Source organism: Ophidiomyces ophidiicola, assembly GCF_022830035.1.
Source record: "Ophidiomyces ophidiicola strain CBS 122913 chromosome Unknown scaffold_8, whole genome shotgun sequence".
NCBI lineage: Eukaryota > Fungi > Ascomycota > Eurotiomycetes > Onygenales > Onygenaceae > Ophidiomyces > Ophidiomyces ophidiicola.
The window spans coordinates 255,063-270,268 of NW_026054648.1; the positions used below are offsets into that span (position 1 = coordinate 255,063).

At 44.5% G+C, this 15,206-nt stretch overlaps 1 protein-coding gene across 1 annotated transcript; it reads left to right on the top strand.

Annotated features, from left to right (window-relative positions):
- Window positions 1-280: 280 nt before the first annotated feature.
- Window positions 281-15,069, top strand: MDN1 (AAA ATPase midasin; the record flags this gene model as incomplete). Its single annotated transcript, XM_049251829.1, has 3 exons — window positions 281-7,474; window positions 7,524-8,276; window positions 8,329-15,069. The coding sequence occupies 3 exons, from the start codon at window positions 281-283 to the stop codon at window positions 15,067-15,069; spliced, it is 14,688 nt and encodes a 4,895-aa protein (XP_049109147.1).
- Window positions 15,070-15,206: the final 137 nt, after the last annotated feature.

Sequence of the window (15,206 nt, forward strand, 5' to 3'; positions counted from 1 at the left end):
CATCAGGGACAGGCGCGCTTGATTTGACTGTAATTATCGAGCTCGTCGGCTGGAGTAGTTATCTCACTTTTTGTTCCGTGAAGAGGGTAACATGGTATATGATGATGGTGAAAGCGGTGAGGATACACTCTCACAGTTTAAGCTTTCAAGCGTGGCAGAAAATAAAAACCCAAAAAGGAAATTTTTGAGCTCCGTGATTGAGGATGTACAGCCTGTCCGTACACAACAAACAATTTTTACCTATTTTTCCAGATCAAGGGCCTCCTTTTGTTGCAAAAATATGGAAGATCAGCCTGCCCTTTTTGAGACTTTGTCTGACCCGCGACTTTTACATCACCTTCCGGATGAACTTGTCGAAATACTTTGCCGGAGCGCGGAGCCGTTGAATGAATTATCACGCCTTTCATTGAATCCGAGCTACACGGCGAAGCTATTTTCAATATTTGAGCCTATATGTGTGGATATTGCTGCGAGATGGCTATCCATCAACTTATTGTCCTCTCCTTTTGAAGTCATAGCCGCCTTCTCCAGAATTTTGCCTCTTGCACAATATCTACAGCCATTTGTACGCCTCCTCCTCCAGCGCCTAAATGGCAAGGTACCGTTATTTTCCGAATCTCCGGACATCGATTTCGAAGATACAAGTGACGAAACTTTACTCTTGTTACTCTTATCATTCTTTCGTTTACTAAGCTTTGATCGGGAGATATTCTCCATTTTCGTCTCTCCGGCTCGATTAGGGGCTTTATTTTCGCATTCCAATAGTATTCTGAGATATTTGAGCATTAGGTGCTTTTGTCTATACATGCATGCTGCTGATGCGTCCATGCAATCGATGCTTCAACAATATTGCGGAGAAGATCTGCTTCTGGGCCCGTGGGAGGACCAGATGATTGACTACAGGCTTCTAAGCCTTTGGGAAGAAAAGAGATGGAATGATTTTCAGACAGATCTGCTAAACGTACGAAGCAGTCGCGATTCATCTATCTTTGATACGTGCATTCAGCGACTTCCCGTATCGCCCCTCACAGCTGTGATTGGCGGTGTTATAATTCCGAAAGTCGAACAGCGCCGTAAAACAAACCTTCGTACATTGGTGCAGACATCCACTGTTTTAGAAAACTTACGCAGAGTTGGATTGGGTCTTCTCTCCTCTGAGCCTCTTTTACTCATCGGCCTGGCGGGTGCAGGAAAGACATCACTCATATCTCACGCGGCGGATGCAATGGGGCAATCGGCCTCCATGATAACGTTGCATTTAAATGAGCAAACTGATCTGAAAAGCTTACTTGGAGTATATTCAACTTCTACGCGAACTGGGGGATTCATCTGGCAACCCGGCTCTCTTGCAAAGGCCGCAAATGAAGGGCGATGGGTGTTGATTGAAGACCTTGACCGAGCACCTTCCGAAGTCCTGAGTGTCATTTTGCCTCTGATTAAGAACCGTGAACTCATTATCCCGAATAGAAAAGAGCGCATCCAATGTGCTGAAGGCTTCAGGATTATCGCCACTATGAGATCTACTATTAACTCGAAAGGCCTTGAGGTCACCTCAGGTGAGACCCTGCTTGGTAACAGATTATGGCGCCGGATTCAAGTGATGTCCCTGCCATCGGCGGAAGTCAGGCAAATCATACAGGAAGAGTTTCCCCTACTTTCAATGGCTGGATACGTTGATATGTTTCTCAATCTCTATGATCGAATAATAGAGGTTGTGCGTGTATCAACTATGGCCCACAGCATCCAAGGAAGATTTATCGGACTACGTGATTTAATAAAATTTTGCTGGAGAATTGAACGACGTCTTGAAAAGTTGGGCATTTCAACGAGCAGGGGGGCAATCCCCGAAAGGACTGACGACGAAATACTCATGGATGCGGTTGATTGTTTTGCCGCATTCGTACCGAACAAGGCATTTCGACTCAAACTTATAGGCGAAATTGCCGCAGAACTCCGTGTGCCTCCTCAGCGCATGAACTTTTGCTTGTTTGAGCGTGTACCTGAATACTCAGAGGCTCAGGATGGACTACTCATTGGGCGAGAGGTGTGCCCGACTCTGAAAGTTTTAAATACCCAAACTTCACGGTTGTCAGTGGGTAAGTCTCTCGCATTCGCATCAACCAAGGCATCATTGAGGACTATGGAGCAATGTGCTGCGGCTTTCCAAATGTCTGAACCCTTGCTACTTGTTGGCGAAACAGGTATTGGAAAAACTGCAATCATTCAACGTTTAGCATGTTTGTTAAACCAGCGCCTTACGGTAGTGAACCTCTCTCAGCAGAGTGAGACAACCGATTTGATTGGGGGCTATAAGCCAGTCAATCTCCGATCCATCGCAATTCCTCTAGTGGACAGGTTTCACTCTCTCTTTGACGCTACGTTTTCCGTAAAGAAGAATCAAAAATTTCTATCTTCAGTTTTAAAGAGTGCCACCACTGGAAACTGGTCTCGTTTGCTGAATGTCTTGAACGAGGCTGTTAAAATGTCTTCCAGGTTGTTTCATGAGCCTGAAACTGGACCCTATGGTGAGGAGAGAAGCTCTGAGCAACAGCCAGCAAAAAGGAGGAAGGTAGACATCTCAAAATACGGCAACCTAAAGCAAAGATGGCAATCCTTTACGCAAGACTTACAGGACTTCGAAACACATATATCCCGAGGAGACACTAAGATGTCTTTTGCCTTTGTACAGGGAAAAGTTGTGAAAGCCTTAAGGGATGGGGAATGGGTTCTTTTGGATGAAATAAATTTAGCATCTCCTGAGACCCTCGAAAGCATTTCCGGGTTACTCAGTCACGGACGAGACGGTCTTCCTTCTATCCTTCTCTCCGAAGCTGGAGAGGTTGAGGCTGTTCAAGGCCACCCTGATTTCCGCATATTTGCTGCTATGAATCCTGCAACTGACGCAGGTAAACGTGACCTGGCTCCTGGATTGAGGTCTCGCTTTACGGAACTGTACATTCAACCACCTGATAGCGATTTTGACGACTTAATAAGCCTAATTCAAGCGTACTTGGGCCAGCTGGCGCATCATGATCGTACAGCCGCGCCAGCACTCGCTAGCTTGTATCTTGAGATAAAGAGATTAAATGCTGAGAACAGATTGACTGATGGGGCAGGTCAAAGACCCCATTTCAGTATACGCACATTAGTCAGGACGCTGCTATACATAAACGACCAAGCTCATATTTATGGAGTCCGCCGTGCAATGTATGAGGGATTTTGTATGAGCTTCTTAACGCTACTAGGAAAAGAATCCGAGCAACTTGTTGCTCCCTACATCGATAAATTTCTCTTTGAGAAACATGGAAATGCAAGATCATTGCTATCAAAAACACCCAAGGAACCTCCAGATGGGTCGCAGCATATACAATTCAAGCATTACTGGATGCGGAAGGGCGGTCTCGAACCAGAACTTCAGCCACACTATATTATTACTCCCTTTATCGAGAAGAATTTGATGAATCTGGTAAGGGCAAGTTGCACAAGGAGATTTCCGATTCTTTTGCAAGGCCCGACATCTTCTGGGAAAACCAGTATGGTCGAACATCTGGCAAAAATCTCGGGTAATAAATTCGTAAGGATCAATAACCACGAACACACAGATCTTCAAGAATATCTAGGCTCGTACGTTTCCCGAGAAGATGGCAGCTTGCGGTATCAGGAGGGTATATTGGTTGAAGCCTTAAGAAACGGATATTGGATTGTTCTTGATGAACTTAATCTTGCTCCGACCGATGTTCTAGAAGCCCTTAACCGATTACTGGATGATAATAGAGAACTTTTCCTTCCTGAGACACAGGACGTCGTTCGTCCGCACCCGAATTTTATGTTATTTGCTACTCAAAACCCTGCTGGTTTGTATGGTGGGAGGAAAGTCCTCTCTCGTGCTTTTCGAAACCGATTCCTCGAGCTCCACTTTGATGATATTCCTGAAGAGGAGCTGGAATTTATTTTGACAGAGCGATCGCAGATAGCTCCTTCGTTTTGTAAAAGAATCGTTTCTGTATATCGCCAGCTGTCTATTCTGCGACAATCTAGCAGGTTATTTGAGCAAAGGAATAGTTTTGCTACACTACGTGATCTCTTCAGGTGGGCATTAAGGCGTGCTGATAACAAAGAACAACTTGCTGCTAACGGATTCATGCTTCTCGCGGAACGAGTCAGGAATCCGGAGGAGCGACTTGCTGTCAAAAAGGTCATCGAAAAGGTTATGGGTGTTAACATCAACGAACGATCGTTGTATGATACTATCAATGTGACTTCCCGTTTCTCTCAGCCATCTACCGTTCCTCACGGGCTTGTTTGGACAAATGCCATGAGGAGACTTTTCGTCCTGGTTTCGAATGCCATCGATCATAATGAGCCAGTGTTACTTGTAGGAGATACAGGCTGCGGCAAAACGCAGCTATGTCAAGCAATTGCCGAAATATACGGGAAAGACCTAAACATACTCAATGCTCACGTCAACCTTGAGACAGGAGATCTTATTGGTGCGCAGCGACCACTGAGAAATAGAAATTTGATCAAACAAACCCTTGTTGCGGATATTTCGTCAATTTTATATCAACTCAATGCGATGACAGAAGAGAGTGATTTGAGGCTGGACGACCTTCAAAAGGCTTTTATGTCTCTCTCCCCAGCTCAGCTTGAGGGCTTAGACAAAAAAATCCTAGATCGAATACATATTAATATTTCTAGAGTCAATGCACTCTTCGAGTGGGCTGATGGAAGCCTAGTGTCATCAATGAAAAAAGGCCAGCATTTTCTGCTTGATGAGCTATCTCTTGCTGATGATTCAGTTCTTGAGCGCTTAAATAGCGTCCTTGAGCCGCATAGATCCCTTCTTTTAGCAGAAAAGGGCCCCATTGACTCCCTGGTCGTTGCAGCACCAGGGTTTCAGTTCTTGGCCACAATGAATCCCGGTGGTGACTATGGTAAAAGGGAGCTATCTGCTGCTTTAAGGAATCGTCTCACTGAAATTTGGGTTCCTCAGCTTTCAGATGCGGACGATATCATACCTATTTTAGAGGCAAAACTCCATCCTACATTTCAAAACTCAGCGCTACCAATGATGTGTTTTGCAAAGTGGTTTAAAGAAAACTATCAAGGCTCCGCTTCAGCTTCTATTTCCGTCCGCGACTTGCTTGCTTGGGCAAGTTTTGTCAATGATTGCAAGGAGCTTGATTCTGTATCCGTATTGGTTCATGGAGCATGTTTGGTATATATTGATTCGTTGGGTGCCAATCCCTCTGCAATACTTGCTGTCTCATCTGGGGATCTTGTTAAAGATCGCCGTAGATGTCTAGAGGAACTTGGGAGGCTTTTCTCGTTCGATGCGATATCTGTATACTTCCAAAAAATCAATACTTCGATTAATGAGGGCTACATGGAAATAGGCCCTTTCTGTCATGAAATCCGTCCTGGTTCTCAGACCGACCCTAATTTTGCATTAGATGCACCGACGACGTTGACAAATACTCTTAGGATTGCAAGAGGTCTTCAGTCAAATAAACCAATATTGATTGAAGGAAGCCCTGGCGTTGGAAAAACTACCCTTGTAGCAGCACTTGCTAGTATTCTTGGGATAAATCTCACACGTATTAACCTGTCCGAGCAAACGGACCTCACGGACCTGTTTGGGTACGATGTTCCCGTTGAAGGCGCCGAGATTGGAAACTTTACCTGGAGCGATGCACCGTTTCTGCGAGCTCTGCAACAAGGTGGCTGGGTACTCCTTGACGAAATGAATCTTGCTTCTCAATCTGTCCTTGAAGGGTTAAATTCTTGCTTGGATCATCGACAACAGGTTTATATTGCAGAGCTGGACCAAACCTTCGATAGGCACCAAGACTTTGTTCTCTTTGCAACACAAAACCCGCATCACCAAGGTGGGGGTAGAAAAGGCCTTCCAGCATCTTTTGTCAATCGGTTTACAGTTGTTTATGCTGATTCGTTCACCATGCACGACCTGAAACTTATCTGCACTAAGCTCTCTCCTAGCCTTTCTCCAAACCATGCTGGACAAATGGTAGAATTTATTTCCGCTATAAACTCTCAGCTGCTAGATCACCGTGGGATGGGGCAGATTGGAGGCCCGTGGGAAATTAACCTGAGGGATCTATCTCGGTGGCTTATACTGCTGGATAAACCAGAAATGAGATCTTATGCCTCCCAATTTCTTGATATCATAATATCCCAGCGTTTTAGAACTGCAGGGGACAGAGAAACGGTCGCGAAGCTTTATGGAAAAATCTTTGGAAAAGACCCCGATCATAAAAGCTATTTTCATAATTTGAAAACTGATTTTTTTCATGTTGGTATTGGAAAACTCAAACGCGATGAAACACTGCAAAGAGTCTTTGAAAGACAAATTGAAATTTACCCTAAAGACCTCCCAATCCTAGAGTCACTTATGTTCTGTGTTGAGAACAAATGGCCGACTGTTCTCGTTGGGCCATCCGGTTGCGGTAAATCGGCCACGCTTCAGAAGCTTGCTGCACTTAGTGGAGCTAAGCTTGTTGAGCTATCCTTGAATGCGGATACTGACGCCATGGACTTAATTGGCGGATTTGAACAGCGGGATGAACACCGCCGCCTATCGCTTCTTATCAACGAGCTTATAGACGCTTTACAGTACCATATCATCCGGGCATACAAAAATGTGCCCCTTAGAGAAGTTACTAATGAGTTGGTGGAACTATACAGACTACTCAAAATGAAATCTTTGTCCCTCGAAAAGGTGTCTAAGTCCCTACATCATATTTCTTGTCAACACGAAGATCCGCGCTTCAAGCACTTTTACGATCGTTGTGTGCAACTTCTGGCTTCAAACAGTGACAACCATGTTGGCTTCGAATGGACAGAAAGCCTGCTGATTCATGCGGTTGAAAGAGGAGATTGGGTTGTATTGGACAATGCTAATCTCTGTAATGCGACAGTTCTTGACAGGTTGAATTCGCTCATGGAACCAAATGGCTGTCTTATCATTAACGAACAGCGCACAAATGATGGGTCGATAAAAATTGTACGACCACATCAACAGTTTCGTTTATTCCTTACGATGGACCCCCGGCATGGTGAACTTTCTCGAGCAATGCGAAATCGATCCGTCGAGCTCTTCTTTCTGCCCAGTGAAGTTCCTTCTTGCAGTCTTTCCCCGATAGCCTATACTTGCGAATCTGCCGTGTATCGTATTCGAAATTGCATCTTCAGTGCAGCCACAGACGACCGTGGCTTGGAGATTGCGTTAGATCATTTACCCCCAGGAGATATTACAAGAATCAACCAAAATTTACATTCCCTTGGGCAACTATGGACCGAAAGCGCAGGTAGCCCCATAGAGACGGTGTCTTTTACAATCGCCCGCTATTACTCTTTGCTATCAAATGGCCGGTTAATTGGCTGGCGAGAAGACTTGTCTCTTAGTGAAATCACTGACGAAAACAAGTTCTTGAAAAGGGAACAGTGCTTTGAGGTATGTTCTGCTACTGATAAACATTGATGTAGCTGATTGAACTGGCTAGCCGGTCCATCCTCTAGTGAATGAGCCTCGCGCATTGAGCTCTCCTCGACCCGTTCAAGACCCTTTTTGCCTTACAAGGGTCGCCAAGATCCAAGAAACCCAACTAGGTACTGCTCGACTATTTCAAGAGTTGTCTCGTGTAGAAAATGCGGCTCGGAGCAAAAAGTCATCTGAAATGAATCGGTTGGAACGCTCCATGACATCTATCACGATTGTTCCCCACAGAAAGGACTCTACGTCACACATTGCCACCTTCCTTAAAGATTCATGTCAGGCTTTGATGGACTTCTTCCAAGATGTGCGGTTGGACTCCCTAGATGAAACTCATCTAGAAGCCGCAAAATCTATTCTCGAGTTTTCCTTGGATATCTTTCGATTGGGCGTGGGAAATGACTTTGAAGACGCTCTATTTTTAACCTATATTAACATTGGAAAAGCTCTCTGTAAACCCTTGCGACCCGGTTCTATTCGTTTGTTCGAGTGCTGGCCGCAAATGTTGGATTCTTTCCAAGCTAACTGGAAGCTTACTACCGGTGATAGTATGCAAATAATGTGGGAAAAGTGGAGACCCGCAACCGCATCAAGTCCACTCCGCCTACAAAACATGGTGGAATTGGAGCTTCTTTGCTCACGCTTTGATACTTTGATACGATCAACAAGCCTTCCTCTAGCGGATCTTGCTCGGTTAAGCAATTTATTAATTCAGGCGCAAGAGTCATTGCTACTGGGTTCTGATGCAGGCCAATTGGTGCACGTATGTATGAAATACCTTTCCCTCAACTTTTGTGGCTGATCATCAATTCTAGGACCTGACACGGATTATTATTGAAGCGGAGCGTAAAGCCAGAAATTTTGAATTTGAAACCGACTCATACTTTTCAGTGGAATTCGAAACAATATGTCAATATCATGACCTTTCGGCTAGACAAACAATTGATACCTGGGGGTCTTTACATGGCGTTGTAAGGCTCCTTGCAGGTCGATCGTCTGTGCCTAATGATCTCTCCTCCTCTGGAAACCCTGCCCCAGGACTACTCTGCAATCTTGCCCGATTTTCGGGTTTTCAAAGTTCATTCACCAACCATTATGCATTGAGAGGCAATTTATCACTCTCCATTATCCGGAAGCTGAAGCATATTGGTGATGTGCCACTCCATAGAATGGAAGCTCTTGAATCTGAAGTGAAAATGCTGACTGAGGCGCTCGCCGCAAGCTCCATTCAAATCTCGCAAGACCAGTTCGCGCTACTTGGAGATAATATGAAGGAGTTAATTAAAGAATATTTACTTTGTCACCAGAGTCTTATGGATACTGAAGCGCTACGGGCCTTTTTGGAGTCCATTGACAAATCTAGTGGCTCAACCTCGTTACTTTCCGGTGACGGGGAGCTTAATATCGAAATAAAATCGCATACTGAGGTTGAGAGGTACCCAAATTTTAGTACTTTTTTGTCAAATTCATTGATTCAATGTATCACCGATTGTGATGCAACATATTCTAAGCGACACGTTTTGTTACGGCTTGGGAAAACGCTTGTAGCATTTGCTACAACATTATTAAAAAGTTTCGTTCCGGATCGGCCCTTTGACCCATCATTAGGGGTGGTTGCTGAACATGAAAGATATTTACAAAAAAAACTTGAAAAGAATAACATCCTTCAAGCATTATTGAATTTCGAAAGAAGGTATTCTGGTTGTGATACAAGTGTTCGTATTCGAGCAGCGGAAGATGGGCTGCGGCTCCTGGGAGACGCGCCGCCACCACTACGCATAATCAGGCCCAAACCTTCTCACTTAAGCAATCTTCAGGGCGAACTTACTACCATATTGACGTCGGTCATCAACAAAACTGGAGACGATTTTTCGGTAGTATCCGAAGAGTCTGGCTATATAGGCTCGCGCCTAGTGAAGGAGAATATTCGTCATTTATGTACTCGTCTTACTGATAGCTACAGGGCATATGATGATATCACTACTCCAATTGTCCGATTTCTTCAAATGCTGCACCTTGGGATAAGCCTTATCGAGGACGGTCAAAAGAAAGCAACGGGTCTCGAAGACTTTATTGATACCATTAGTAAAGCGACACCATTTTTTGGAGGAACAGAACGTGTCCGGATTCATGATCTTTCGTCTATTGGCATTTCCCAGCTCCCACAATTACAACTTGAGACTGATATATTTCGTCTAAGCCTTATCAGTACTTTTAATTGTATAGACTCCGAAGTTCTCCAACGCCGTGATTATCGCGAGATCTTACGGAGTTGCCTTCAAAGTCTTTATGGCCAGTGGAAAGAGCAATTACAAACGGATCAAGCGAACGAAGCGGAAAAGTCTTCCTTTTACCGTTACCGAGGATCTCTCCAAGACAGTAACCTTGCAGAAGCGGAAGAAATCCTGAATATATTCCCTACGTTTGATGAAAATTCAGAGTCTGACTGGGAGCCGCGAGTCAGACTCGACAATAGGACAATTGTGCTACGGCTTTCTCGGAAGTTTAATCAATTGTTTTCCCATGAAAATAAAGAGTCGAGACTTAAAGAGCTGATTTCGGATGCCGCGGGGCTTATTGCCTGTACTCCATTAGAATTGGACCTTGTGCCATGGTCTTCATTGCAGCCTCAGTATCATCTGCCTGCAATTTTGTTATTATTAGATAAGGAGCGTTGTACTCCAGCCGGACCTTCTCAGAACTTCTACGCCGATGCAAACATCCCAGAAGTAAAGAGACTGATGATGATTGTGGAAAAAACGTGGCACCGATTTTCTGACTTGCACAAAATTTGGTCTGAACATGCTACACTTGCGGACGTCCTTGAGTGTTGTTCTGGAATCTATCAATTTAAGCACCGGGAACCAATTGCCAAGTTCTTGACAAAAGCGGAAAAGCTGCATGGGTATATTCACGAATGGCAAACCGTTGCAAGCAAGGAATATTCCGCTGTTGACTGCTATAATGAACTGACTGCATTGTTGATCAGTTGGCGACGTCTTGAACTCTCCACATGGGCTCGTCTTCTCGACATCGAATACGAGAAATGCGAAAATGATGCCAAAAGTTGGTGGTTTGTTGCTTACGAAGTAATAATTGAAACACCACTGCAAATACTTCGAGATGGTCAAAATTTAGCAAGCCACACAACCGAACTTATTTCGACGCTGGAGAATTTTATTTCTTTGACGTCAATCGGACAATATCGCTTCAGGTTGGAGCTTGTGGAGTGGTTTGTGTCTCTATGTCAGCTATATCTTGTTGATTTTCCTTCTCTGAGTCAGTTGGTTTCAGCCTTGTCAAATTTGGTAAGACGCTATAAACCGTTTGTGACGATATTTGAGGAGCAGCTAGCAATCGGCCGCAAGTCTCTAGAACAAGATCTGAAGCAGGAGATAGTTCTTACAAGCTGGAAGGACACCAATATCGCCGTGCTTCGGGACAGTGCACGTCGTTCTCATCATAAATTATTCAAAGTCGTACGAAAATATCGAACCCTTCTAAGCCAGTTATCAGACACCGTCATCGGAAACGGACTTCCTACTTCTGGTTATGTGTCGGAGAACTTTTCAAAAATATCCTTGGGCACAGCTAAACCAGTTCTGGCAACAGCCCTTGATTACTGCTGCGGAACCGTGTCTGGCTGGCACACTAAGCCAGCTCGGTTCAAGAACCCAGATTCTACGGCTAAGAACATGCGTCAAGTATACTTGGGGTGTTTTGTCGGTTTAGATATCGGCCAGGAACTAGACACTATTATGAAAGATATCTTTGACACTCTCAACGATTTCAGGGCCAAAACCCCCAAAACCCTGACTGAAAGTAACAAGGAAGAGGTGCAGCATCTTAAAAGTCAAAAACGCCGCTTTTATGCAGATAAATTAAGGGAACTTCGACATATGGGCATCCGCTCTAACCTTGGTACAGATGATTTAAGGAAGCAGAATTCTATTTCGTCCGTCATCGCTACAACCCCAAATATTATATTTAATGGGGAGTCTCGGATTTTGGAAAGCGCAGATTCATATTTCCATCGATTCCTGGATAATACGCCCAAGACACGTCAAGCTAGTCGCGAGTACTCCAACGATCTGAGCAATGTAGAAGCAGCGAGAAGTTCTGGTTTCGTTGAAGGGCTACTATTTCGAGTTTTGGCTCAGAGAGTAGTGCTAAGTTCAGCGTTGAAGGCCCTACAGCCACTCTCTGAAGTTGTTCAGGTCATGGAAAGCATGTCAAGCCTAAAGAAAGGGGATCTGCAAATACTCAACCCATCTACTGCTAATCGGAATGATGTTAAGGGGGCGCTTGCCTGGTTATCCGTAACTCTTGGCTTATGTGTGACCATTTTGAATATTCAAGCTTCTTGCACAAAAATTGACATATCCGAGGTAGTCGATAAATTGACTTCAAGACAGTATGAAGTGGACTGTTTAGAGAAGACGTTGCAAAACATCGCATCCCTTCCATGGGGATTATCGTCCGCAACTCACGAATACCATGTTTCTCGTGCTCTAATGCTCATTATGGAGGTCCGGAAAGATGTACAAGGCATAATATATAACAACCCAAGTTTAGCATTTGTTCTTCGCCAGGTACTTCCTTGGGCTGAAATTGACCTGTCGGAATGCCTATTTACGAATCAAACTCCGTCCGCCATTGATACCCTTGGAGACTTTGATATTTCACTTTTAGCCGCTACAGATAAGATATTTGTGGTATTGCAAAGGCTGAAGGATTGTTTAGCAGCTCTACCTACTTCTATTCAAGACTCTGGTTGGCTATCAAAATCCGAAAAAGTTTTCTCGAAAGCTCTGGATGAACTTCATATTGATGAGATTGCGGGCAACATCATATCCTCCTTGGCTACAATAAAGTCAATCTCCGAGCCATCAGGAGGGTTGGATATCGCGCCTGCCCTTATTGCCACCGTGATGCCTATAGTCAGTCAATATCACCATATATGTCTTGACTTGGTTAATCGATATTCTCTTATTCACCGCGAAGTCTGTAAGATGGGCTATATTCTCTCCATGTCGTTCATACGGGTGGCTTCTGAGGGACTATGTAGCCCAGCAGAAGCATCAGAAGAACAAGGAGCAACAGGGAACCTGGAAAGCGGGACTGGCCTTGGTGAGGGGGAAGGGGCTGAAGATATTAGTAAAGATGTTCAAGATGACGAGGATCTTTCTGACCTGGCCCAACAGCAATCAGACGAAAAAGCGGAGAAAGAGGATACTAATTCTTCCGATGATGCTGTGAACATGGATCATGATGACCTTGAAGCAAATACCGAAAACGTTGAACAGACTGAGAAGTCGGAAGATGGTGAGGATTCTGAGATAGAAAACCTCGATGATATCGATGAAGAGGTAGGCAGTGTTGATGGGCTGGATGAGTCTGCCGTAGACGAGAAGCTATGGGATGGCAAAAATGATCCTGGGCAAAAGGACACAGAAAACGACGAGGGTAAAGGTACATCTCATACGGAGGAGGAAACTGCTGCCCCTGAAAAGAATCATACGGATGGAAAAGAAACGCAGGGTGACGAAAATGACAGTGATAGTGAATCGGTTGCCGACGAAGAATCCGAGGCAATTGGCCGTGAAGATAATATGGATGTCACCGAACCGTATGTGAAAGAGGATCAAATTTTGGACTTGCCAGATGATATGGAACTTGATGAACAGCAACACAACACCGACCCGGATCCTGATGATGACATCGACGATGATTTTCCAGATGATGACGAGATGCCACCTGAGAATTCTGAGGCTGTTACAAAGGAAAATTTCCCAGACTCGCCAAGTCAAAACGAAATAAATGAAGATGAAAATAAAAATGAAATTGACAATTCAGATAACAAGGAATCTGAAGGGTCAAATATATCCGATAGTGATGATCAGCAGGATGTTAGCCCAGCTGAACAGCTAGACGCGGAGGTTGAAAATACACATGCAGCCCCAAGCGAAGCTGTATCTGTAGGTCCGGATACAGAGGAAAATCGTGATAATGTAGCAACAGGGCAGGTAACGAGTGAACAACAGTCAAATGATCTATGTCAAGACAGTGAGATGCAATCAAACGCGGGAAAATACGGTGACGATAATGACAGGCAGGCTTCAGGAGATCACGCCGGGGGTAGGGCAGAAGATGCGCCGCAGGATTCCCAGGCCCAGGCGTTTAAACAACTCGGTGATATCTTGGAACAGTGGCATCGATCACAACGAAATATCAAAGAGGCCTCCAATGATGGGAAAGTGGATGAAATAGATGTCGACGTGAATATGGAGGAGGTTGACTTTGAACATCTAGCCAATGACGAAGATGCCGCAGATACCCAAGCTCTTGGTACAGCAAGCGATGACCAAGCCAGAAATCTCGATCATACCAAAGCCGTCGAATCGAATCAGCAAGTGGAAAACAATGATGTTTTTCCTGGTGAGAGTGATCATGATATAGAACAAACTAAAGAGGGACTGGAAGATTTAATGGAGCTAGACAATACTGCGGGTCAGACAAACCATCCTGCATCATTGCCATTTGTGGCAGGGAATATTCAAGACAAAAGCGATGTAGGTCAATTCACAGAACAAGATGAGATGCAAGAAAATTTAGAGGATGTCGATCGTCATCTGTCAGCAATTCATCTTTCGCCTGAACGTCCCCCATTAACCCCACCCGAAGAAGCACGGCGGCTGTGGTCTCATTATGAATCTGTCACGCAAGACCTTGCACTATCGCTTACAGAACAGCTTCGGCTGATACTTGCCCCAACAATGGCGACAAAACTAAGAGGCGATTTCAGAACGGGGAAACGGCTGAATATTAAACGTATAATCCCATACATTGCGTCTCAATTTAAGCGGGATAAAATCTGGATGCGCCGCTCCATGCCTTCGAAAAGAAATTACCAGATAATGATCGCAGTTGATGATAGTAAGTCTATGCTTGAAAGCGCCAGCGGTCAACTTGCCTTTGAAACCCTTGCACTGGTATCTCGCAGTCTTAGTATGCTAGAAGCTGGAGAATTATGCATTGTTAGCTTCGGGAACGAGGATCATATCCGGGTGGCACACGAGTTTGGAAAACCATTCTCATCCAATGCAGGAATGCGGGTATTTCAACAGTTCAGCTACAAACAAACTGGTACCAATGTAAAGAGACTGATCGAGGAATCGACTGCATTGTTTCGTGATGCGAGGTCCAAACGGTCATCATCAAGCGGCGATCTATGGCAACTACAGCTGATTGTATCCGATGGTATTTGCGAAGACCATGAGGATATTAAACGCCTGCTCAGACAAGCGCAAGAGGACCGAATAATGATTGTTTTCATCATTGTTGATGCGGTTAAAGAAGAGAGCAACTCAATCATGAGCCTTTCGCAGGCGACCTTTGAGCATGATGACTCAGGAGGGAAATGGAAAATGAAAAAGTACCTAGAAGGATTTCCATTTCCTTACTACCTAATTGTGAGAAATGTGAATGAGCTTCCTTTTGTTCTATCGCTGGCCTTAAAACAATGGTTTGCTGAGGTTGTTGATGTATCGGCTTGAGATTTGGCCATTGATAGCTCTGACTTTTGGGGTTCGTACAGTATGTAATTATGCATGTACATGAATACTATGAGGTCTTCGGCCAAAGAAAGTATGAGTGCTGTTTTATATACTGCGCATCTCACTATCTACTTGTA